We start from the raw sequence: 26,793 nt of genomic DNA, 5'->3' as shown, positions 1-26,793 counted from the left end.
GGGAGAACATGCAGACTCCACACAGAAAGATCCCGTGCCAGTGACGGGACTCGAATCCGGAAGCTTCTTGCTGTGAGGCGACAGTGCTGACCACAGGCCACAAGATATGTTGTTTATTTAAAAAAAAAAAAACAAACTTAAAAAACTTAAAAAATAACTAATTTTGGTATCATATATCCACAAGTTATATTTTGTGGCTTTATGATACCAAATTAAGGGAACAAGTTAATCATATATCATGGCCTCAAAAAACCCTTTTCTCTTTGTGTGATAAAACAAAACAAAATATACCTTCACGGCCACTCCAGGGCTCCGTAATCCAACTCGAGAACAACAGATCAAACGAGAAAACCTTCCCACTTTTTAAACTGAAACTAAATGACATGAGGCAGATTGTGTCGCGCTCGGGAAACAACATGCCCCCCGCTACGGTGGCTTGACTTTGATTGACCGCTTCCACGTGTTTCAGGCGAGGTCAGCTGTCCGACGGTCATCAAACACATCATAATAGGGGCGGGGCTTATCATGCGACGTCAAAGCGGGTTGGATCACATAAACGAGCTGAGGACACTGAGCGGCGCCATGCACTCCTCGCAGACGGATAGCTAGCTAGCCGAAATGCCCAAGAGAGACCTCGACCCAGCTCGAAATGTTCGCCCCGGGGCCCCCGTCGTTGTATTACTGCACTGATACAAGATGTGACGAGGGAGGAAGCGTGATAAAATGTTCGGGTTGTGACTCTTACTTTTCCGTTTCGCTCGGTGTAGCGTGGCAGAGGCGGTGGATCGTCTCCAAAGTTGTCGGTTAGCAGGGCGCGTGTGAAGGATCGGAATTAAAGGCGCAGTGCACCCGTTGTCGCTGCAAACATGGAGAAGCAGAAGCAGAGCGACTTGGACCGAGACAAACAGTACTGTGAACTTTGCGGGAAAATGGAGAACCTCCTCAAGTGTGGTAGGTGCCTGACTTCCTTCTACTGCAGCAGGGAGCATCAGAAACAGCACTGGAAGGAACACAAGCTCATTTGCAAGGACGCGGAGAAGACGCAGGTCCCCAAGCAGCAACCCGAGCAAGCGCAGCCGCCGGTGGAGGACAAGGCGCAGGACAAGGCGCCGGACAAGTGCCCAAAGAAGAAGAGCTCCGAGCAGGCGAACACCGCGTCTGAACCATCACAGCCCACAAACACAGGTTCACCTCGGTTAGGCGACAGACCAGGGGAGGACGGGTCCAACAATACCGCCACACCTAACGGACAAACTAGTGCATCCCCACAGAAACTTGCCTTGGAGTACATAGTCCCGTGTATGAACAAGCACGGGATCTGCGTGGTGGACAATTTTCTAGGAGTAGAGACTGGACTGGGCATTCTGAAGGATGTCAAAGCCCTGCACAAGACGGGCAAGTTCAGAGACGGCCAGCTGGTGAGTCAAAAAAGCGACTCCACCAGAGACATTCGAGGAGACAAAATCGCATGGATAGAGGGGAAGGAGGCCGGCTGTGAGAAGATCCTCTTCCTCATGAATCGCACGGACGACCTGATCAGACATTGTAACGGCAAACTCGGGAATTACACAATAAATGGAAGAACGAAAGTAAGTATTACAGTAAGTGGACGGTACTTTGTCCAAATTCAGGTTTTACTCTTGACTCCAGAGGACCAGAATCAGAAGTAAGTTGCCTGACAGCCTGGTCAAAGCTGCTGCATGCAGATGTGTCCAGCCTGTTATTCACGCATCGTCCCAGTGTGTCTGTGCTGTGTGCCTTTTCAACCTGAGTCCAGGTGGAAGAGGCTGAGTAAGTCCTCTCTGCCTGCTGGGTAAGAGGAGCTCATGCCCTGAGTCAGAGAGGTGGCTTATTTTCCCCAAAGCCTCTTCCGCCTGTATACATCCCACGCTTCATCTACAAACTGTGAAAGCAGAGGTGAGCAGCTGTGATGAAGAGGCACATGATTCCAAATGTTCATAAAGATGTAAACTCGGAGAACTAGATTTATAGGACAAGTCCATCACGTGTCTCCAGCAGCTTCACAAAACCCAGGGGACGTCAAAGCAAAGGTAGCAGGAGGATATGAGAGAAGTAGGTGTTTATGGCTTCTGAAATATCGCCAAATGACTCCCCCCACCACCACCACCACACCACCATAAACCAAAATATGAAAAAGCTGAAAGCGTATTTTGCTTGTTTGACGTTATTACAACCGTCCTGCCACTTTCTGGAAGTTGTGATACATCATCAAGCTTGTCTTCCTGCCTTCTCATCATTGTAAAACAAAATATAGCACCCACGTGAATGTTAACTGAATCGGTGTCATAATTGTAATGAGAAACGGAGCGAACACAGCAAGTAAGGAATACCTTGAAAACTGCTGAGCATCCCCTTCTTCGCTCTCTCCATGCGAGGCGTAGCCGACAGGCCCACCGACACACTGCTGCTGCGTGACGTCACAACGCGGCCCAGTACCTCAGAAAGGTGATCCAGCTGAGTCAGAAAGAGGCCGATCTCCACATCGTGTCAGCGCGTCCCCAGTTTCAGTCATGGGAATTCTGACAGTCGATTAGAAACTGAACAATAGAACCCTTTTGCAGGCTCTGCTACCTTTAAACCCTAATAAATTAGGGGGAAATGCTCACCACAACATCCTCAATGTCGCATTGATGCCTTCTTGATCGTTTTTGTTGGAAGCTTGGAGGCTGGTTTTTTTTGTTTGTTTTTTTTCCCAGAACAAGTACATATATTATCAGAAACGGGATATCGGAAGCGTGTGGCAATAGTGACGTCATTTAAATACGGACTGACTTCACTCACGACTCAGGTGTCAGAGTAAAGGAGCCAAACCACACACGGGTCCAGATTTCATCCTCCGCTGGTGCTGGATTGTGAAACTGCTGCAGCGTAACGTGAGACACGGCGCCGAGCTGCACAGTTGTGATTAATTTCTCCGGAATTATTGCTGCACACTTGATCAGAATTCATTTGAAATCCTATCGAGGCCTTCTATAATGTTCAAGTCACAGGAGGTGGCAGGGATTTGTCCGAGGCTAACTTGGTGTCAAGCGTACATTTTAGATCAAGTATTGAATATTGTGATGTTACAGGCACGTCCTACCTCGATATCACATTCCTCACATTCAAGAAAACAACTTCGTTCGACTCACAAAATATGTATTTTCTTCATGAAAATGGTGATGTAAAAGTTAACGTTCCCTCTAAAATAGAAAATGTATCAACTGCAACAGCATTCAACATGGCAGTTAATTAGTGTTACGATAGTGTAAAACCTAGAAGACACGTTGAAGACGTGTGTTAGTGAGTTGGAAAAGCCTTAGACACAAGGCCAGCAACCGAAGTGAAAACATCAAAGTAAAGAGCTGGTTTCATAATCACTATTGGCAGAGGTGTGTCGGAACTGGGGTGGGGGGGGGTCCTCTGGAAATAATCATTTATTTGCCAAATTAGTGAATAGATTCTAAATAAATTCAGCTCATCTTGTCAGGCTTCTCAGAGCAGACGTTTTGGCATCTGGCAGCGGGGCAAACGCTGGCGTAATCAGCCAAATTAAATGTGTCATTCATGGGCGATACAGAACACCAGAGCCGCGATGAATCACACCTGTGTCGTTCACCCTGCTGTCTAATACACCTGTCACACTGGCAGTTGACAGGAAACCCGTGGCGCTCCACTCGATTCTCTTTACTGGAAGTGCTGCTAATTGCGCGCACACAAGGATGGAAGAAGGCGCATATTGTACAACCAGTTTTAGCTTTTGTTCCTATTGTAGTCGTCTGACAGGATGTGTGTTGAAGGAGGTGCAACAGTCGGTTAAATGTGACTTAGTCCAGCTGTGGTGCTGACTCATCTGTAGCTCGCGGTGACCTCAGGCCTCGCTCGCGCCAGAGAAATGGCAGGCCGACCCATTCAGTAAAGCGTTGCACCAAGACAGCGGTGTAATGTTGAAAAAAAATTGGATGTTGTAAGGGAACTGGGACACTTAAGCTTTGTTCTATAACAAAATGACAGGCCGTCTCATTGTCAGCGGTGGTTCATTTGGGTGTAAACCACTTCTGTTCCCACTCGCTGCCTCAGAAAAGCTGCTCATGTCAGACTGAAGCCATGTCAGCAGCGCTCCAGCTCAGCTGTTGAGTTGCGTGCGAGCGGCGACTCTTCCTTTAACCAGATCTGGTCACCCTGACCTTGTGGCACAGGATTCACCCCCCCCCCCCCCCCGAGGGGATGAGCGGCTCTCAGCCTCCCTCTTCTCTTCTTTCCTGGGTGGAGTGGTCAGGACCAATTTCATTTTTAAATGTTAAGCCTGATGCTTTTTCTAGTACTTTTTTTTTTGTTTAATAATTCAGTCACAGCTTAAGTGATTGCAGGCTAATGCAGCTTTACCCTGCATTTACACCCTGCGTGTCTCAACGGCTGCTCTGCTCTGATGGAGCTGCAGCAGCTGAGGTGAAGCACATAACGTGTGTAATCTTGAGTTTGTAGTCTTAATCTGTAGTATTGTTCCTTTGTCGTAAATTCTGACTCTGGGCGTGGAAATCCATCTCTGTTGAACCCCCCGTTACATTTAGCCCCCGCTGCTCTCTCCTGATGAAGGTCAGTCTTGTTTAGCCAACAGTCAATCTCTCACTCTCGCGCTTTCATGTCAGCGTCCTAAATGAACGGACGTGTCGGTCGACACAATCCACAGCAAAAAATAAACACGATATGGAGGATACCATGTTTGATTTCCGCATGCTTAGAGGGTGGAGGGTGCGTTGAGGGTCGGCTAAATATCAGATGAGGTCTGATTGCAGCACGCTGCTATTTTAGAGTGCTCCTCCAGTCCAGAAGTTTTTCCCCTGCCTGTTCTCGGTAGACATAAAAGGTTTTCCAGAAAACGCAGTATTTCAGTGAGCGATAAGTTTGTGCAGCTGCCCACTAAGCCGAGCACTGTTTAGAACATGACTTCCTTACCTACTGCCCTAGTTGCCTTGGCAAACACACGCTTTGGACTGTGACCAGTGAAAATTAGCATGTGCTTGCACAAATGGAAGGCGGCCAGTATCAATGGCTCAAAGGGATCCAACACAATGTAAGCACAGTTCACACTGGCAAAGATAGAGGAAAAAGATTTTGCCCAAAGAGTTATTTAATGTGATTGTTTCCATTTCCCCTCTTCACTTGATAACATTGTGGGGAGTCTGAGGCAGCATGAGATGTTTGTTTCCCCGCTGCTCCGGCATGTGGAAGTCTTTCTGGTGACATTGTAATATCAGTGAAGAGATAGAGAAGTTAGCAGTCAGACCAGCGCGTTAACGCTGGTGCGCCGAAACACAGACAGCTTCATCACTGTTACTGCAGCTGGTGCACATGGCTGTTGTGTTGCTGTGTCTCAGACGTGAGCGACCTGTGGGCTCTTCGAACGGGTGGAAGATGGCGTACAGCGCTTTGTATGCTGACTTCGGGACAAACTTGATGGCGAAACGCGGTCATCCGAGGATCCTCTGAGCCGTGCATACGGACGCCTTGGAGACGAGGGAAAGTGGAGATACTGACAGTGAGGTTGTGACTTGATTGTGTTGTTAACTTAACACATTTCATTTCTTTTATATCATACACATCCTAAAGTGTTAGGCACATGCAGTTGCTGTTAGCTGCAGTGAACTGCTGTAGTGTTAGCCGTGTGAACACAGCTGGAGTTGAAATGATACGTAGAACATCAAGTTCTTAGTAAAAGTCCGCTTCACTAGATCTGTCTGACTGTTACTGCACATCCTGAGCAGAGGAGCGCGCATGACCAAGAACTACAGACTTAATACTAACGTCTCCTGTGGTGGGCATCACCAGGTACCACTGCTGTTTTCATGTAGTTTTAGAGTGTAAAATTGCTGCAGCACTCATGAGCTGTCAGACGGTCACACTGCAGCAGGACCACGCACTCTTCACCACACACGCAGCAATTGCCACTCATGAAGTGTGTACACAAAGCCAGAAGTAGGTCTTCATGCTGACGCTCCTCAAAAGTCAGTTTTCAAATATTGGGATCGATGCATGTTGTTAAAGTGTGGCGTCATCAGTCTGACTACTGCGGTGACACTCGTGCACACTGACGGTCAGTGCGCCTTTCCTGATGCCTCGCGGTTGTTGTTGTGATTCACCGAGAGGAACCACCTCTCAGCCGGCTCGTTTCATTCATTCAGTGGGTCAGGATGTCAGGCAGATTTCGCCTGCACACATTTCCAGGTGGACTGATTTATGAAGGCAGTCAGCTGTAGGATGCGCGTGTGCCCTGTTTTATAAATCAGGGTATTTTTGTCTGGTGTTTGATCTGCACGCCATCTGTAGTCAGCTTTCCTGCACATTGTAGGTGTATAAATGAGGCTCCTGGACACAGTGATGGGAAAACCTGTGAAATGCATCATAAACCAATATGGAATTCATGGAAGATTAGCACATTTCTATATATGTGTGTATATATATAGATAGATTCTTCCCTGGGAGTAGATTTAATGTAACTGAATGGGACATTTTCCTGGTTAAAGAGAGGTTAAAATATATACAAATAAATAAATAAAATCTTGTGCCAATATTTTACATTTTTGGTCAAAATAACTTTTTTTTTTTTCCCCAACATGTTTGAAAAAAACGCATATATTTACTGCATTGTTTCCACCCCATTTATAACATGAGCAAAGAAGAAGCAGAACTGGCCAGACTCCTACCAACTGGGACAAAACTGGCACATTAAAACATACGCAGGATCTACCAATACCAGTTAGGGCTGCTTGATATTTAGAGAAATGTCGAATAGTGATTATTTGAAGGAAGGATGCCTTTTCACATCACACTCATCTTCATTGAAACGGCCATCAAATGACAACAGCGGGATTTTTAGCGTGAATCTTTAATCAAACAAAGATGTCTTCTCAAGTCTGTTAACACCAAAATACTCGGTACTCTTGAAGGTAGCGTTAGTTATGCGTTTATTCACTGAATTTTGAAGTGCAGCTCATAGATAAAACGAGACAAAGTATGAAGTCCTAGCATGTAGCACCGCACAACCAACATCTTCTCAAAAACGAAAGACGACACCAGTCTGTTTTTTTTTTTTTTAACTGTTAATATTCAGAGTGTTATGTTGACATTTTGTCGCACCGCTGATGGTGATCAATTAAGTCCACATTTCTGTGCGTTTTGTTTATGTCACTCTTCACACCTGGAAAGTAAATTAAACCTGCTTCTGTGCTTTATAACAGCATTCGTAGCAGAGAGTTGATACAGCGAAGAAAACAATTCAGCATTCTTATGTAACAAAAATAGATGTTAGCTCAGGTCCAAATCCATTGTGGGATGAACAATAAGCAGGAGTGTCGTCTGTGTTTCAATCACTATCTGTTTGTTCAAAGTCTTGTATTGTTCCTGGTGAATATCATGACAGCGGCGATACTGTGAGATTTCTATTGTTCCACAGCATGCACTTTATAATCACCCCTCCTTGACCTCCCCCGGGCACAGCGGTTGAGAAGCCCGCGTCAACGGTGTCAAGCGTTGAGTTATGTGTTGCTTCATCTGTGGTGTCACGGAGTGACTGTGGACACGACTGCTTTCGGAAGGCAGTTGACCATTGACCTAAATCTTTGAGCCCTATAGATTAAGTAGGTTGAAGGAAGTCATGTGGTGGGGGTCCTCGAGTGCTGGTGCAGGCGGACTGTAGTTGTGGGAGTGTACATTAGCCACGTGTTTGTTCTACCGTCATGCAGTCAACGCTCGCGTAATAGTTCTCCGAGTTTTCACAGTCAAGTGCAAGCCGTGGCTGATGAGATTAGGAATCTTTGGGGGAAAAAATCGAATTCATCAGCGGGTTTTTGATTTATTACTCCCTGGTAACTAATGTTGCACGCACTCTGAGGAGTTGTGATTTTAGATCTGAATAGAAAGATAAATGAAGAGATCGATGTGTCATGCCACACGGTGCTGGTTTCTAGTTCATTATTTAAAGCACTGAAACTTGAAACAGCTGGTAGCGTTGCGTTTAGATCTGTGCGTTCCGTTTGGGGAAGGTTTGAGCACGTGTTTGTGTCTGCGTTTACTATGCCGTGACAGTGGAAGCAGCAGCTGGCTCCGGTCCAAGTGGAGCCTCCAAGGAGTTCTTCTCTATTTATTTGCATTTGTGGAGCTGAAGAAAGAGACGACTATGGGTGGAGCGTGACACCAGAATAGATGTGCATTTAAAACAACATTTATTCCGGGATTAGCTCTGTTGATTGTGATGTTGATCGAGTCATTGAGCCTCTGAAACAACTGCTCCTCCACCAGCCTCTTTGATGACTTAATGCTGGTGCTCTGCTCACAGCGGCCGAAGCGGCTCCTTGATCGACCGTTTAGAATGAAAAATATCAGTATATTCTGGCTAATTGGCGTCTGTGCTCGATCTTCCTCCACTGGCAGCAAGAAAGTGTCCGTGACTGATCCAATTACATTGAGCTCACTTGGCTCGCGCGAGCATGCATGGAGCGATTCTTTTCCACCACCCAGTTGCTAAGACGATGGGTCACAAATTGCAGATTTGCAGATCAGTGGTTCTCATCCTTTTTGGGGCGCGGACCCCCCAGAATCATCAGCCCCTCCTCGCACCTGCTCTGCATTTTTGTTTTTTGTTTTGTTTTTGTTTTGCCCACAGACAGAACATTGATTAGATTTGGGTTTCAGTGTTTTAAAGTTATTAAAAATGAACGCACCGTCACTGTAAACATCTGTCCCCTAAGCCTAAAAGAACAATGATGTGAAACACATTCTCATATTCATGTTACAGTGGTAAAATAGAGTTGTTAAGGTACTGCTTTCATTTGTGTGTACCAGTTGTCACTGTTTTTAACCTGCTACATTTTTGCTATGACAAATTCTACCAGTGTTGCTGTCTGAGAATCATGAACAAGTTTCCAGCCTCTTAGCTTTCTCACAACCATTTTGCAATCTACAGAAATGCTTTTGTGTACCTCGTGTGGGTCCCAACCCCCAGGCTGAGAACCACAGGTAGCGCCGCCTGTGTGACTGCAGTGGCATTGATGCTCCGTATTTGTTGAGTTGAGTTTCGGCACCGTTGAGTTCAGCCTGTGAATTTCTGATGTTTACTTTTTAAAGACGGTCACCGCGATCTCCAGATCTTGAGAACATTACATAATCCCTTCCAGAGAATTTTGCCTAATGACACTAGTTCCTGGTTTCTGCTGCTAACTATTAATGGTGACGGGCAGTCCTCTATTGTTCAGAGCTGTACAGAGAAGAAGAAAAGCTTCACTGCAGATCTTCCTCTTGAGGCACAACGCCGGCTCGGTTTCTTCAGATCTCCATCTCACCTGTGTGTATTTGTGAGTCTCCAGGCAGCTCTGGTCTTTGCTCCGCCCCCCAGCAGCGCGTGAACTGTGGATGAACTGATAGTGTTGCAGCCGTCATTGTATCCTCAGGCCAGAACAGAGCTCTCGATTGAGTTCCTGAAGTGAAGCTCCTTGCTCATATTTGCTGGCTCTCTGTGGTCTCACATCCGCTACATTGGAAAACTGTAGATCTCCTGATAGCAGGAGCGATTGCCTTCTGTTGCCTCCTTAACGTGTTCCAATAACACGTGACGGTTTTTATCTTCAGGCCAGTCCACCCACCATGATTGGGCTGCTCTATGCCAGCTGACCCGTGACGCTACGTCAGTCTTCCTGTGTAGATCAAATACAAAAGCTTAAAGTGATCGTTCGTTTGGAGTCGTCATATATTTGTAACTCGATGGCGGAACCCTGCGGTGACACCAGCGTCACTCCCCAGGCTCTGCATTCAGCTTGTCGGGCTGACGCCTCATGCCTCTTGGACTGAGAACGCTGAATGAGCTTTTATCTCAAAAATTAAACAATAGCCCCCCCCCCCCCCCAAAAAAACACAATACATTGGTCAAATAAGAATATCATTACTGTTCTGGATGTATTTGCTTTGTGGCCATTTTAAGAAAATTTCCTCAGCCCAACCCAGTAATCTCCACTTCAGAAGCCCTGCAGGAATCTAATAAAACCATTTTATATCGGAGCAAGTAAAATTAACTTTTAATAGACCCACCAAAGACCTCAACATTAAAACTAAAACAGAAGCTGTCCACGCTGTACCTTAAATAGAGGGATTTCCCCTCTGTCCCCTTGACTGTCAATATCATTCAACAGAGCGCGAGCATGAGAGCAGGCTTCAGTCAGTAATGGACCCGAGGTGGCAGCTATTATTGAGCATTAACCTCGACCGGCAGGAGCTGGTGGGTGTCATTGGCTCTGGGGACGTGGTTGGACTTCCTGTTTTAGGCTCTCAGTGCCTTTTTTTTAATGAAACATATGATTAATGGTATTCTGCATGTACAGTAACGGTTCAAATAGTTGTTATATGAGACATATTGTTCATCTTTCTTTTTCTTTAAAGCAGAGTAAAAGACTTTTTTGGAATGCGCCTGAGGTGTGGGGTCCAATTGGTCGTCGCCCCTGTGAGACAGTTTGATTTCATCATGGAATCTTACTTATGAACGACTTTAGGATCAGCACATCACAAATGTAGCTACTTAGCTAGCATGAAGGTTCAAGCACATGGGTGAATTTCGCATGTATGATCCTTCTTGGTTATGGTGGATTAGAGGAGAAGTGACATGAAAGCTATGAAGCAAGACAACCTCTCTGGGTTTGAACACTGTTGCAACCTTTGGGATAAACGTACCTACGGAGTTGAATATGAGACTCAACAGTGCTGGTTCAGGAACATCAAGACCAGTCTCGGTGGGATAAGCCCCTCGGTAACAGCTCAGGTGGTCCGTCAACAATTTACATTCACAAACATGTAAGTGGTGCTGTACATCCCTGCTCTCTACTGTTTAGATGTGCTTTGTCATTCCAATAGTTATTAAGATGCAATATGCTCCTTTTCAGTTTACTTTTGGTTCTACAAATCACTTCACATATTGTCACGTCTTTCTCCCAAGGTGTTTAAAAAAAAAAAAGTTTCAGTTTACAGAGACGACAACAGTTGGAGGTGCGTGTGTCTTGGTTTACCCTGATCATCCTTGCATAAGCAAACACGCTGGTTGCCCTGGTCATCGTGTCCCGTCCAGTGTGAGCTTGATTTATTTGTGCTTTTGGAGTTGCAGTTGTGTAGGATAATGAGATTTAGAGTAACAAATAAACAGCGGTGGTAGACTTGTGTTGAGCAGTCTGGACTCTCCCTCGGAGGGATGCATCTGGGATATAAAAGGGATCAAGTCAAACATTTTCTCTGCTGCTTTCTGCTGAATTTGTAAGTGCGTCTCTTTTGATTGTATAATGGTCCCAGTAAAGTCAACTTGAATATAAGAAAAGCTGCCCTGCTTCAGGGCTTCATTGCTCCGACAGTTAACTGCACAAAAACATGACGGCTAAATAACTGTCAAAGAATTGTTAAGTGATGAGTTGTTGGTAGAAGGTCTGTCAGCTCGTCTGAAGATGCGTTTGTAGTTATTCTCGATGCACATGCTCGCTGAAGTTTGTGTGTGTGTGTGTGTGCGGGCTTTAACGTCTTCCCCTCAGTTTGTCTGGTTTGCGGCCTGAGCGATCCAGTTTGATGACCTCTCTTGTTTACTCTTTGCCTGTGAATGCCAGTTGGCATCAGAAGCCGTGCCTGTGGAATGTAAACAAATGACAAACAGGGTCAACTTCCTAATGAGGGCCACCGTGGAACGGCGAGGAGTACGTGGCTAAGAGGAAAGGAAGCTCAAATGGCAAGAAAGGTCAGAGGGAGGATGTGCACTTTACAGTCTATCATTGCCTAAGAAATAATTTATTTTTGTTCAGTTTTAACCTTCAACAGCTTAAATATTAAGCTGAGTCAAGACTTCACCATCCATCTTTTTAAATATTGCATCACAAAGCTGGCCTGATGCTGTTGCTCTCTGAAGACTGGACCTAAAGCGCCGTCGTCTCCTGAATGTTTCAGCTACCTCGTCCTCGTGACCAGAATCACAAGAAATTAACAAGCTGGCATTTGCTGGCTGATGTGCAGTGCAGTTTCTCTGTCTTTCACAAGACTGTCGCTTGTGTATGCTGTCAAGATTTAATTGCATGTTTATTTGTATGCTACATTTTAACGGCAAGGCCATTCGTAATGCTTTGAAAACAACATAAAAGGCATCTTGACCAAATGCAACGTAAGCTTGAGGAAAAAGAGTTAAGTAGCTGATATAGAATTTAAGATAAAACAGGACAGTAAAAGTTACAGTAGGATGCGTTTATCAGAGGCCTGAAATTTGATTAAAAGGAAGTGGAAGAGAAAAAGGTTCCAGATATTTGGAGCATAAAAACCAAAGTCTGAGGATGGTCTGTGATTTCTTACACACAGCGACTGGGACCGTCACTGGAAGGAGGATTAAGAGGCTAATTTGTCTGTTTTAGACAACCAGACCTGTGAAACTTCCTCAACCAGCTCAGAGAGGGAAGCGTAACGTAGCTCACTTTTAGCCTGTTAGCTTGCTTTAGCCAGCACAGTTTCCCTGGTTTATCTGAACCCAGAGGACACTGGACAGATATTCTGTGGGGTACGTCCCCCACAAAGGGTTGGGATGGCGGGGCACTTCCATAGAAAAAGACTTCCTGTTGACTCATATATGCACAATCTTAAAGTGACTTCTTTCGTCGCTCGTTCTCGTCTCCAAAGACAGCCACCTCAGCTTTGTCTTTTTTTTGACAGAGGTAAAATGCTGGTACATCCAGTTGTTGATTTGTTCAGTGTACCTACTTTGCAGTGCTATGGGATTACTGTCCCCGCTTTAGGTTTATGTAACTGTGTGTGTCATCTGTGTGGTTTTGTTATTCATAATCTGAGTTTGTAAATTACTACTTTTTACCTTTTCCTCCTCTCACAGAATAGTAACTTAGTCTGATCTTACTCCTCACTCTACTACTCATTGAAAAAAATGGGTCGTTGATGTTGAGACCATTTTGGTTTTTAATTCAGATATCAAACGTTTGCTTTCGCGAACAGTTGTATGTTATCCAACAATCTTGCACGTGTGCGTGTGCGTACAGTAATTGTAGCGCGGCTTTCCTGCAGTAGACGAAGGCCTGTGGAGTTTCTCCAGCTGTCCACTTGTAGAAACAAAGGAGAGAACTGCTGTGTCCTGTTTATTGCGGTGTTCCATGGCTTTCACACCTTCGGCCATAAACACACTCCTTGCAGCCTTTGCAGCATGAGTTGAGTGTTCAAGGGTGGGGGGGGCTGACATAGCGGAGGATCAGCCAACCTTCCTCACGCTCTGCACGTAGCACGACCATTAAAATATTGCTCCCTCTGGAGGGAGGCCAGGAGTCAAAGTTTACAGCAGTTCAGTCTTCTCTTCTTCTCCAGCCCCACCCCTCTTCTCTCTGTCTGTGCCCCTCTCAGTCTCACACACACACACACACACACACACCTCATTTACTATGTTGCATCTTACATCCAGGAAACCTTCTGTTGGTTTGGGTGCCCCTTGCTTGCTTTGATTTCCAGCAACCGATTGCTTCTTTTTAAATTGATAAAGCAGCTTGTGCTGATGGTGTCAGTCTCACCATCATAACGTGGAAGCAGTGTTTTCCAGCTTTTAATGTCCTGCACATTGCACATTCCAGTGGTAACCTGCATCACTCTAAAGATGTGAGCACAATGCGGACTGACGCAAGCAGTGACGGTGAGATGCGTAACTGCATGCATCGTTGATGGAGGATTTTCATTCACTTTCATGAAGTATTACATGACTAAACACAACATGATTTTACAACGCAGATGCAGAGAATGAACCTTTTCAGAAGTGTGTGTGCCACCACAGTGGTTCTGTTTCTCGAAGCCCAGAAATTTTGAGGATGTAAGTGATCTGATCTCTCTTTTTGTGTGTGAATAAGATATCAACAGGCATTATTTCAGTTGGCAAAAGACCAAGTTAAGGAGGTTAGTGTGCTGCAACTGTTTATTATAATGTTGCTATGGTCTGTGTTGATTCAAGTGTGTGGAAGAATGTGGAGTAACTTGCCCTTTGTTTGTCCTATCACTGCAAACGTGCTGTATGAGGGCTGAATGTGCCCTCTGTGTTGGTGCATGTTTGCCACTCATCGCAGCTCCCATTTATCTGCCTTCAGGTCAGACAAGAAGAGTGTTAATTTGTTGGTTCAAGTGCTTACGATCAAACCTGATACTGTGTGCCGAGTACGGTGTGAAATGGCCGTCGTGAAAAAGGCTGAAGATTCTGCAGATGAACGTGGCTTCTTTTCCTGTTTGAAATCAACATCAAGTCTTCCTCAGAGGCTTTACTTCTGAAGAGAAGACGCATTTGTCTCGATCCATCCTTCCTGTTGTTTGTGTGTTCCCACTTTTGCATCTTATTCCCGAAGGAAATTCTACACTGTATTGGTGCATTCACTCCCTGTTTACACCAAAAAGTTTACAAGAGCTCAATGGGGTTCATTGCCAACACCCAAGCAGATCATGTGATTCTTAATAGAGCAGGAAAAGGCAAGAGGAAGTTGAGCATATCACGATATCTCCGGTTTATTTTCTCGCTAGTTTAAAGTTTATAATGAGGCAGCTGTGTTGTGAGCAGACACGGCTTGTATCAGTCTTGATGCAGGTGAGGCCAGGACAATGCCATGTGGCTGTGCCAAGACAGCCTCCTGCATCTCTGCATCACAGACCAACAAAGGCAATCTAGGCTACTTCAAAAGCCCCGACTCTGTCTGACTGGACTCCCCATGCACGCATACACGCACGCGCACACACGATTCGAACGCCACCATGGCTGTTCCCTCCCTCCTCATGCCAACACGAATTCTGTTGTCTCATCAAATGAGATGTAGGTGATCTTAACATTTTATGCTCCTGCTCTTACCGCCGAGTGTCTGTTTTTTACTAATCTTTTTTTTTCATCTTCCTGTCTTCAGGCAATGGTAGCGTGTTACCCTGGAAACGGGACAGGTTACGTGCGCCATGTGGATAACCCCAACGGCGATGGACGGTGTGTCACATGCATATATTACCTTAACAAAGATTGGAATGCCAAGGTACGTGATGGATGCCCATTACTACCAGATACCGATTTGAAGGGGTTACCTTGTTGATGTTTATTGAGTTGTATCACTATTACCACCATAACAAGCAGAATAAGCAAAAGGAACAATCTCTGGCTTTCATAGTGCAGCTTACGAGCCTCTGACAAGCCAGTTCTCATCTCCGTGGCAGAGTCATCAGCCACAATGCGGCTTTATTCTACACTCCACACCCAAGCAGTGTCAGTACGTGCTGCTTGCCACACTCTGCTTTTCTAATCCCATTAAAATGCAGGGCTCCTGCTAATCCAGCCACACCCAAATGGGGGCTCGTGCACCCCCATGCTACTCATCACACATCCATTGCTTGACAGGCTGCTTGATGTGCCGATGAAGAGAGATTATTGTGGCGGATTATTTAATTGAGGTCTTTCTGTGGAAGGGAAATAAGTAGCATTCTACATGGATCAGAAAGGCAGATTAAACACATTAAGGTGTTTTGATGAATTTGGAGTGTAACTTTGGTGTGTCGTGCGTTCATCACTTGTGTATCTTAACCCCGTAAAATGGCAAAGAGAGAAAGAGGAGGAGGCAGGTGAGATGTAATCAGGGTTTGCAAGAAAAGGTGGTTTTCGGGTCGCACTGCAAACCTGATATGGGGGTTTGGAATGAATACATTGAGGGTGAGAACAGTCAGAATAAGGTTTGTGAACAGACAGCGCACTTTTTGTCAGAGGGAAAAGGTCTATGTATCATAACAGTTCTGCAGCAGTTCAGTCCACATTGTAAACCTGTGAGCTTATCAGTTCCTTTTATCAACGCCAGCATTTGTCTTGACAGCTGCTCATGCAAAGCAACGATGCACGCATCTCTGCCATGGAAAATAAGAAGTTCTTTGTGTAGAAGGGCTGCACAAATAACTGGAATTTTATCAAAATCACATAGTGGCCAACTGCAATTGGTGCAATATTTATGAAAGGCTGGCCGTGTGTCAAAATGGCATTTTAAAAGAATTGTTCTGCGGAGACGTCCTGCTTACACGTCATCCTCTAAAAACTTAACAAAACATCTTTGTGTGATACAGATTCCCTGAAAAATCCCACCGTTATTTAGGTTTGTCAGTGAAAATCAGAATAATGATGTGACAATGAGGATTTCCTCTAATATCGCAAAGCATATCACAGTTGACCTATTAGCCAGAACAATCTGAATTAGATTCTTCTTCTTTTTTTCCCCCCAAACTGCACATCCCTAAATAGCAAGCAGCACAATTTTATTTTCGCATGTTCAGATGTCTACATCTGTGTTCAGACAGAGAGGAAATAAAATTGTTGAAGACCTGTGTAAGACGTCTGTGTTTCCAAATCAAAACCGGATCAGGGATCGCTAAAGAATCTGACCGATGTACAGAATCAATAACGGAGCGATATTGGTAATAGACAAGTTTGTGCTCTGTGTCATGTGCACAGAATGACCCAACTATTGTTAAAATTTGAACATATTCTTAAGGGATGTCAAAGATATTAGCTCAGCCATGGCTTTAGTTATGAAATTAATGTTTTAAAATGTGGAATTGAGTAAAGAAGGCAAGTGTGATTATTGTGTATGTGTGCACATTAGCACTGCTAGCCTACTAGCAAAGGTGGCAGGAGATGTTGCTTCAGTCCAGTTCAGACCAGCATTGACTTCCAGACTGAAATATCTGAACTGGGGCTGCACCACATCACATCATCCATGATGATTTAAAGACCCACTCCCATGGAAATCATGTTTTTCATGTTGATCACATGTTCATTGGCATTTTCTTATGCTAAAGGACATATCTTGAGAAAACCAAGCTCAAAATTGCATTTCTGAGTATCTCTGCATTGAAATCACTGTGACTCAATGGCAAACCCTAACAGGCAAGTTCAAGCAGACTGACTTTCAAGCAGACTTTCTTTTTTGGTTTATGCTTCTGCGTCGCGGCGACAGCGTAGACCCTACGGCATCATTGAGCATTCGAAGTTCTGTGTCGAGGGAACGCGTTGCTCTGCAATTCACCGCCGAGGCGCTAGGGGGGTGTGGCTGTGTCTTTGAATGGTTTCGGGGGCTCTTGTTGGATTCCAAAACAAAACTATTTACAACAGAAAGTCCAGTGCTTTTCATTGAACGACTGTTTGCTTTCATGAATCAAACTGTAAACTTTGAACATGACAAACATGACTTCTTGTGGCCATTTTCTTCCGGAGACGCACATATTTGTGGCGGAGGTTCTTCCACCTCTTAATGCGACCTCCTCTGAGCGGACCAATCACAGTCCTTGACATTGACGTCATGACGTGTCGAATCGACGCGTAGTCAGGATTTTTTTTGGAGGTGCACGTCAGGCTACGGCGTAGGGGTCTGCATCGACAGCGTAGGTTACGGGCGCCCTCCTCACACGCACACCACTGTGTTGCGCGCGAGGGAGGGCACTGAGGAGCGCTGTCTCTGCCCACAACTCACAGGCGAATTGCTAATGAGCTACTGGAAGCAGAGTCCTGGATAATGGCACAGGTTTTGCAATTTTGGCTAAAAGCGTCATAATCACAATTTAAAAGCTAAAAAGGAGGATTTGAGTGGGATTTTGAAATCCAGCCCATGATGAGTCTGTGTTGTACATTTGTACTATTGAGTCTTTATTTACAGAACATTTGCATTTGTTTGTCCAGCCTGGGTTCTAACTTCCACTCATTGTGCAGGCTTGGCCAGGCAGTGCTCGTGAACATTTTCAACTTGACTTTTTTCCAGCACTCTTAGTTGTCTCATGTCTCTTTGAAGACTTCCTCATCAACAATACACCTCTTTCATAGCCAACAGATGCTGATATTGAGCATTCCAACTGGCCTCTGACCCACTTCAGTTGTAATGCATTAACTTGTTTCATCTCTCCCTCACATGTGAGTCCCGAATGTTAATTTGATCATAGTTTGGGTTTGTGGATGTGCACATGGTTTCGTTTCCTGTCAACACTCAGAACAGTGTTCATCAGGTGGGTCGACAGGCCCTCATCAGCCGCGCTGTCACACGGTTCCCATTGTTTTGCTCAGTCACGAGCTTCAGTTATTTAAATGAGCCATGTTGTGTTGGACATGTGAATTATTAGAACCCGCTCTCTGATTGGCTGTTTTTTTTAGGCGTGTGATGAGACGAAGTTTACAGAATGTGGTTGCCAGGATACCAGATGTTCAGGTTCAGTTGTTCCACTGATTTATCTTCTAGTAATCAACATCCTTTTAATACTGCCCCACGTCTACAAAACATTCTTATGAAACTGCAGTAGTTCCAGTTGTCAATAAACTACATGTGTCCTGTCATACAACTTCTCAATACTGCAGTTTCAAAAACAGAAGTACAAGCAGTTCAGCCAATTGTACTTACACTTAATCCAATCAGGCTCAATTATCATCCATGACCAGTCACATTGGTTGAATGTGTCCCACCCAGCAAGCCCCTCTTGGGTGCACTGGTGCTCTACAGTGACCCGTCCACTGTCTAAACTGCTTATCCTAGGAGAGCATATCCCAACATGCATTGGGTCAGAGCAAGAGCAGGTCACCAGTGGGGTCGCAGCTGAAACACACAGCAGAGACATTCAGATATAGCTCACACCTCCACTCGTCATTTCCTATCTTATCAGTCGAGGAGAGAGAAGTCAGCTGTCCGTCACTGACGTCGTCATTTCTGATCTCACTTATCCTGATTAAACACAGAAGATTAGCATTATTAAATCTCATTTTGACACAGTCCCTGTATTAGATACAGTGAAAGAAAACTTCAGAGATGTTCTGCTATTGAATGTTGTGTTAAATGAAATAGTAATTATTCATGGATAATCTGGGTAAGGCTTTGATGTTGCTGTTGGCACAATTTAACGTCACATTTCCAAGAAATGAGTCAAAACACAAGAGTTGAGTCAGGGATTCACCATCATCACCAGTCTGCTTATGAACTTGCAAAGAAGACAGAGGTGACATTTTCCCGTCAAGTCTAACAAAGCAACAGCATGCCAGCTTCTTTACAATCAGTTATTATCGCAATAAATGCTCAGTCAGTGGCCGGGGTCAGGGGTCAGGGAGCCCCGTCAGCACCACCTCCACCCACAGTCCAAACCAACCTCCAGTGCAAAATGATAATAACAAGGACGTTGATGATGATGATGATGATGATGATGATGATGATGTGGGGATGATCATTGTTTCCACCATCATTAAAATCTTCTTTAACTGTCAGGGGTAACCATGACAACCCCATCCAATAGATGTTGGGTATTTGGTCACCATTATTATCTGGGAATGGTCCATACGTGCTGGTATATCGTGTTGATGCTGGGAAATGGGATGGGGGGGGGGGGGGTGAAGGTGAAAGGAGTCCATTTGATTATTTTTTAATGCTGTCGTCTTCTTTGGAGACGATGAGGCTCATGAGAGTAAATGGTTCCAGTGAGCTGCTGTGGGGTTATTGTTGATTTACCAGTTAAGGTGGATTGTTTTCTTGGTGGTTGTTAGAGGGAAGTAGTGGTTGGGGGTATTTGGGTGGTACACTTCAACTGTGAGAGACAGAATGGGGCCTGAAATCCCACGGTAAGATTTTCAAAGAATTTATTTGTATTTTGGTGCAGAAAATAAGTTTTTAGCAACTACGAACAAGCAAGAGTTCTGGCCCTCACAGGCCTGTTACTTCTTCATGAAGAAGCTCTTCTCTCCTCCACTCGTTACCTGTATGAATGGCTCCTGTTTGATCGTGTTATCTGTATAAAAGACACCTGTCTATACCCTTAACCAGTCCGACTGCAACCCCTCCACCATGGCCAAGACCAAAGACCTGTCTAAGGACACCAGGGACAAGACTGGCTCATCCCAGTCCTGTGCAGGTGTACAATTTACAGTAGGCAAGCGGCTTGGTGAGAAGAGATCAACTGTTGGAGCAATTATCAGAAAATGGAATAAATACAAGATCACTAACAATCTCCCTCCCCCCGGGGCTCCATGCAAGGTCTCACCTCCAGGGGTACAAATGATCTGGCCCAGAACTACATGGGGGGAACTGGTCAGTGACCTGAATAGAGCTGGGACCACAGTAAAAAAAAAGGTTACTATCAGTAACACACTAGGTTGTCATGGATTAAAATCCTGCAGTGCCAGACCTGTCCTCCTGCTTAAGCCAGCACATGTCCAGGCCCATCTAAAGTTTGCCAGAGACCATCTGGAAGGTCCAGAGGAGGATTGGGAGAATGACGTGTGGTCAGATGAGACCAAAATGGAACTCTTTGGTATAAACGCCACACGCCGTGTTTGGAGGGGGAAGACTGCTGAGTTGCATCCCAAGAACACCATCCCGCTGTGAAGCATGGGGGTGGAAACGTGATGGTTTGGGGCTGCTTTTCTGCAAAGGGGACAGGACGACTGATCAGTATTAAGGAAAGGATGAATGGGGCCGTGTATCGTGAGATTTTGGGAATACACCTCCCATCAGTGAGAGCATTGAGGATGAAACGTGGCTGGATCTTCCAGCATGACAGTGATCCCAAATAGAGGTCGACCGATATGGGTTTTTCTAAAGCCGATGCCGATACCGATATTTAGAAGTCAGAGTCAGCCGATGGCCGATATGAGCTGCCGATTTTTTTGGGCCGATTTTTAGGGCCGACATGCTATCGTATTGTCCATAATTGGCATGCTCAAATATCATACTAATAAGAGGACGCACAACGTGTGTGTGTGTGTGTGTGAGAGAGAGAGAGAGAGACCCTCGCTGCCTCGCTGTTACACAGTGACATTACTCGGAAATACAACACGAAATAAAAACTAAAGTAAAGCGTTTTCATGCTTTCTTTCTAATTAAACAAATTAACGCGTTAAAGTCAAGTTTTGGTCGAGAAAATAAGGGAAATTTTCCGATGTCGACCGGGGGGGGACGCGCGGCGCACGGCCTGCTACTTCTTATAATGCGCGTTGTTTGGGGGGGGCTTTATTCATTATAATGAGGGGGCGGCCGGCAACCAAGGCAATGTTTTTGTTCATTACACGGACCGCGGACTAGATACTCCGCCCTGGCTACTGCTGGTGGTAATTTCGCAAGGCTAGTGACGGAATTCAGTTTGGAGAGGCACTAGAATGTTTTTATTTTTAATAATACGGGAGATTTACGGGAAAATACTAATACGGGAGGAGGGCGGGAAAGAGGGGTGAAATATGGTAGTTTCCCGGCCAAAACGGGAGACTTGACAGCTATGAGCTAGCAACGTTTCATTTTGAGCAGAAAATGCTATTTGTTTTTACTTTCGCTAAATGAAGCAACAGATTACAACTTATAATGAGAGCAAATATATGACTTTAGGACACTGGAATATAAGAATTGAAGCCTTACCTGTTGGCCCTCTGGTTCTGAATGAACAGCGCTGCGCCGGGTCGTAAATAGCTGCCCGCAGATGTGCCTGACTGAAAATCGGCGCGACCAAATTAAATAATCGGCCGATGCCGATTTACTAAAAAATAGCAAAAATCGGCCGATTTAATCGGCCGGCCGATCGATCGGTCGACCATTAATCCCAAACACACCGCCCGGGCAACAAGGTGAAGCATTTCAGGGTTCTGGAGTGGCCCAGCCAGTCTCCGGACCTCAATCCAGTAGAGAATACATGGAGGGAGGTGAAAGTCTGTGTTGCCCAGCAACAGCCCCACACATCCCAGCTCTTGAGAAGATCTGCATGGAAGAATGGGTCAAACATTCTTGACATTGTAAAGATATAACAGACGATACAGATGAGCGTTTGAGATTCAGGAGTTCACGTGAGCGACTGCCCCGTGACCCCGGTAAACAGTTCATGGATCTGTTATGAAATGACTGTGTGTTTGCGGTTCTGAATTAAAGCTAAGAAAGTTGAGAGGGAAACCAGTTTGGGGCTGGTTTTCCAGGACAGTTGCTGAGAATGATAAACAGTCGTACTGGTATCTGTGGCAGCAGCATATGACGTGTCATCAGCAGGCGTGGAGCAACGTGTGACTGAAATATCAGCTCGTCTCATCTTTGAGGCCATTCTAGACATCTAGGAAAAGAGCAGGTGCAATTGAACACTGGTCGAATAGAAATTCATTTGCGTATCAGTCGAAGTTGAGTTTGGTTTGAGAGAAAAATCATGTAGCTGTTTATAAACGTTCTGATTTCACAGCTCCTCCGCGTCAGTGAGCTGGACGCAGCAACTGGTGTGATGACTCTGTAGAGCAAAAATTACAACAGATTCAAGGAATTATGATGATGTCGTGCTGTCAGCTCTGGGAGGCTGTACTCAGAGCCCCGCTGGTTCATCAACCGATCCGTTATATCAGCTGATTTGGGCTGCATGGTCACTCTTAATGCTTCGCTCTTGTTACACTTGCTTTTAAAATTCACACCAGTAGATACGCACCAGTAAAACCATCAGCAAGTTAAAGACGAAGAGGTCAGGACCTTTATTACACCTGCACAACACGAACACGGATTTAAACTATCAGTCAACAACACCTGAAGCGTGTATAAATACAGGAAATAAACAGGTGACTGAGATAATAAGTGAGCAATTACTACCGTTCATATAATACATGTATTATTCACTCACTGTTTTCATCCTGTGATTGTAAAATGTCTTTAAAAACTTGGACAAGTGCTGTATAAATTGAATGTGTTATTATCATGCCACTCTTGGAAAGGTTGTTTAAACTCCAAAACCCGAGGGAAAGAAATAAATCTTTATTTTACGAGTAAAATGTGCCTCATGCTGGAGTCTGTCTCCACATGTAGCACATCCATGTGCCCGGGAGGTGACGGTGCAGGTGTGATGTAGTTCATGTGTAGCAGGTTCACAGCTTGAGGAGAAGCTGTTCTGAGATCTGTTTTTAATTTTGACACAGGGCAAGAGGCAGAAAGAACCTGCTGAGATTGTCTGAATGTAAACTTGCGTCATTGACGAGCTTCCTAACACGCTGATATTAGCTGGACTATCTGATAAATATGAAATCGTGCACATTTTAAACTACAAACGTATTTGTGACAGCTACATGCGACCTGGGGGTGGAGAGAGTGCAGCGGTGAACATGACAATGGGAGGAGGCAAGAGGAAGAGCTCAGCAGTTGAGAGGGAACAGTCTTCGGGCCAGCAGGGCCGTGTGTAGCGCCTTTGTTTGTGCTCCCGCGCTCAGGTGTCAGTTACCTGGGAATAATCAAAGCCTTACTGGAATCAACGTTAATTAGATTGTAGATGGCATCCACGAAGCAAAGTGCGACGGTTCAGCAGCAACTCCCAGTTTTCAGGTGATAAGCCAGTGATTTGGGATATTCCTGCTTCGTTTCGCAACTTTGGCACTTCTTCCAGATGTTTGACTTTTATGGCGTCTTACCTGAGCATTGTTCTTGAAGTGTTCTTGGTTCCGTGCAATGCTGAAGACTTCAGATGAGAGCTGTGACTCATAAAACTATGAATTTTAAGCTCTAGCAATAACTGATATTCACGCTTTGCATCATGAATTAAATGCCCAATGTTGCGCCACGACTACTGTCTTATTTGGGATGTTTGACTTTGCCTGATGGAAGGAAAGAGGGGGGGGGGGAAACACGGCACCTTCGAACACTGATACTGCTTTGCTGACTTCAGTTACCATGGCAGCAAATGAAGCCCCAAGTATTTGGGTTAGCTGTACTGAACCACGTGTTCAAGAAAAAAGGAAGTACTGTTTTTCGACACCAAACTTCAACCGTCGAACACAGTGTCCACAGGGTGTTAGCCCGCTAGTCTCCACGCTAACCCAGATGTACCATGTGCTCTTCCTGAAAGAGAATCTTCGGGTTGTCAGTGGTTTTAGGTGGTCTCTGAAAATGAGTTGGACCTGCAAAAAAAATGAACGCACGCTCACGTTCTGTAGAATTTGACCTCATGGAAGTGAGAGATACACGGTCAATAACGAGGTTCTGTACCATTAATGTCTTCACCAGCTGTCTTCGCAACAAACCTGCAGTCACATGGCGTCCTATGTCAAACCTTCTCACGCTTAGCAAACGGTAATAAAGACACAAAACACGATCACTGAACATTAAAATGGGAAACTTGTTTGCGATTTTCTCATTTTGAAATGGTTCTACTTTGTGTTCCCAGAGGTGCGGCTCTGACCGACCTGCTGACAACGCTGTCCAGGAAGTGGATGCTTCTTACGTTGAGGCAATAACGGGTACAAGTACCGCAGTTGTTGGCTTGTTAGTTTTTCGCAACTTTGCGTGCTGGAGTCTACGACAAAAAGAAACCCAAGACTTACGAGACTGGGGTCCAAAAGCCAATGAGTGATGTCACGCTCGCGATGGCCATGTCTTGATGACATCATGTCTTTGGGAGGTACTTGTCATTTAACATCTGTCCAGGTCAAAATGTCAGTCTGACTGCAAAGGTGGAGATTTTCATGATTAGAAACACTCTGAGTCCCTGGTGTGTGTTCAGTTGCTGAGCACGAAAAATACTTCTCCTCTGCCGTCTTTGACCTCATTGTGTGTTCTTCAGTTTAGCCGCACCGCCGGTATTCCCCCTCATTGGAGGCCGGTTAAATGAGAGTAGCATTACTCCTTGGACAAAGGGTGTGAAGTTATGAACCTTTTTTAGCTCTGCTAGTTTGCGTGTGAAGAGAGGGGCCTATCATATCAGCTGTGTGAGAGTTTAAACGGCATGCTAGCAGCAATCTGCTTTTTCACTCTCCAGGTCCTTTATCCAGCCGGAGCAGTTTTCCTGTGGGTTATTCTTCCTATCCGTCCACAGGAAAGCCGTCCCCCCGCTGCTGCTTCCTATCCTGAGCTTTCCTCGTAGCCTTTGGGCTTGGACAAGCCTTTTCCCCTACATTGTGGCCCTGTGTTGATAATTGAACAAGTCTGGGATATATTGCAGTGGATCTTTTAATGAGTCATGAATAAACACACTTTGAATGTGGCTGAACACGCCAGGAATCAAAGCGCTGGCGGTGTCTATTGCAGCAGCATCACGTTTGCTTCCTACAGTCCATCTTTACCTTCCTGCACCAGCTTTGTCCTCTTTTGTGTACATAACGGCGTCATTTCTGCATTTTATGCTCTGCTCTTCCAGGAACACGGCGGCCTTCTCCGAATCTTCCCTGAAGGAAAGGCCACGTTTGCTGACATAGAGCCCAAATTTGACCGCCTGCTGTTATTCTGGTCAGACAGACGGAACCCTCACGAGGTTCAGCCTGCCTTCGCCACCAGGTAGGCATCGCACATGGTCAGGACGTCTGTGTGTGTTTATGCAGTGATTCACAGCGCTAATTCCACCTCCCCAGGTATGCCATCACCGTGTGGTATTTTGATGCAGACGAGCGAGCCCGAGCTAAAGAAAAGTACTCAACAGGTGTGTTTTTTGTCTTTGACATGATCTCCCCTTCCCTGTAACATACAGGTATTACAAGTACCTGTCTCTCTCTTGTGTGTGTGTGTACAGGTGCAGGTGAAAAATGACTAAAGGGTGAACTCTGCAAACCGTCAGACCCCAGCTAGCGGGACCCTCGCGTCTCCCACAAACAGCCATTAAGTGCTCTGTCCTAAGAAAGTGGCCTATAGAGAGCATGCGGGTGTGTTTTTATGGCAGAAACTGTTGCTTGAGTGTGTGAATGCTTATGAAAGACAAAAACAAGCAAATACACAGTGACTTCTGTTCATTTTCAGTCAACCTGGACGACCTAGCGGACCTTGAATGTCATGTCATTGTACAAGAAAGGGATTGTGTGTTATGTTTTTCCTTTCACCTTATTTTAGGTGGAGAATACTTACATTACACCTGACGTTTTTTGTTTTTTTTTTTCAGAAAAATCACTTTAAACAGGAATCAAGCTCATCTTTTGCAGTTAATTCCTTAAAGGTACAGTTCTTAATGTGTTTTGCTTTTCACATGGAATCAGCTGTTCTGAGCTACTGTATGGCAAATGTGCTTGGGTTTGCAATAATATGAGGAATGATCTGAATTAAAAACACCCTTTTCTGACAGAACCTCACTGGTCTTAGTTTGAGTTCATTTGAAGTGCCGTGTGGTCTAGATCAACGCACCTACAGGAGTTAGAACCCAGAGAGCAAGGAACACCAACAGCCTCCTGCTGCCCAGATGTATCTGCATGCTGCCCCCTGCAGGTCGACCCCGTAGCACACCGCTCATTTTGCTCCTTTTAATATGATGGAAGCTACGATCGGTGAGAGGAAAAGTTCATAAGCTTTACAAATTCAGCTTTACACTAATAAGTCTTAGTTTCAGTGGATCTTAGAAACAAAACTCATAAAACAACAGAAAATATAATGCGACTAATATTTCAGCAACATTACAAAAAACCATCTTAATCCGTTGATCATGAGGTGAATAAATTATTGTATGAATAGATTTTATTGAAGATTTTAGGAGATATATTTTTCTGCACTATATACCAGAGTTGCCTCGTGGGTTTTCAGTGTTTGATTCAGTTTATTTGGCTTCAGTTACATTATACACATCTGATGTGTTTCAGTGTTCCTGAAACACCATTTTTTAAACGGAAGGCAAATTTTTTTTTTTTTTTTTTTTTTTTTTGCAAAATGTCAACATCCATCAATAGATTTCACAGGGTACATTATGTATATTGCCATCTAGACTGCAATTGTCCATGAAAACAGTTTGTCAATAAAATGAGGACATATAAACTGCACATGGCCTGCTGGTCTCTTTGTTCTGGTGGAGTAGCGGGAG

The 26,793-nt window shown here is 44.9% G+C and overlaps 1 protein-coding gene across 2 annotated transcripts; it reads left to right on the top strand.

The window, feature by feature from the left end:
* The first annotated feature begins 548 nt into the window (after positions 1 to 548).
* On the top strand, positions 549 to 26,752 carry egln1a (egl-9 family hypoxia-inducible factor 1a). 2 transcript variants are annotated; one of them, XR_015109317.1, is made up of 6 exons: positions 549 to 1,589; positions 14,934 to 15,053; positions 25,156 to 25,292; positions 25,367 to 25,434; positions 25,525 to 25,654; positions 25,888 to 26,752. XR_015109317.1 is itself a non-coding variant. In XM_086179562.1 (5 exons), exons 1-5 carry the CDS (start codon positions 867 to 869, stop codon positions 25,539 to 25,541), a joined length of 1,065 nt encoding a protein of 354 aa, XP_086035688.1. In that variant the 5' UTR covers positions 549 to 866; the 3' UTR covers positions 25,542 to 26,752. The 2 variants fall into 2 exon arrangements, 1 of the variants encoding a protein (XP_086035688.1); XM_086179562.1 differs by having other exon boundaries at positions 25,525 to 26,752.
* Positions 26,753 to 26,793: the final 41 nt, after the last annotated feature.

The sequence above is a fragment of the Aulostomus chinensis genome, chromosome 16, assembly GCF_037954235.1.
Source record: "Aulostomus chinensis isolate RoL2024-O1b breed Wild chromosome 16, RoL_Achi_v1.0, whole genome shotgun sequence".
NCBI classification, from domain to species: Eukaryota; Metazoa; Chordata; class Actinopteri; order Syngnathiformes; family Aulostomidae; genus Aulostomus; species Aulostomus chinensis.
The sequence above is the reverse complement of the archived record's forward strand: the minus strand, read 5'-3'. Positions and strand labels throughout refer to the sequence as shown.

Excerpts from the sequence above, each read along its gene's own strand:
- egln1a (XM_086179562.1), top strand. The coding sequence starts at position 867 with ATGGAGAAGCAGAAGCAGAGCGACTTGGACCGAGACAAACAGTACTGT. Across the intron at positions 1,590-14,933 it reads CAATAAATGGAAGAACGAAA|GCAATGGTAGCGTGTTACCC; the intron begins GTAAGTATTACA and ends TCCTGTCTTCAG. Across the intron at positions 15,054-25,155 it reads ACAAAGATTGGAATGCCAAG|GAACACGGCGGCCTTCTCCG; the intron begins GTACGTGATGGA and ends CTGCTCTTCCAG.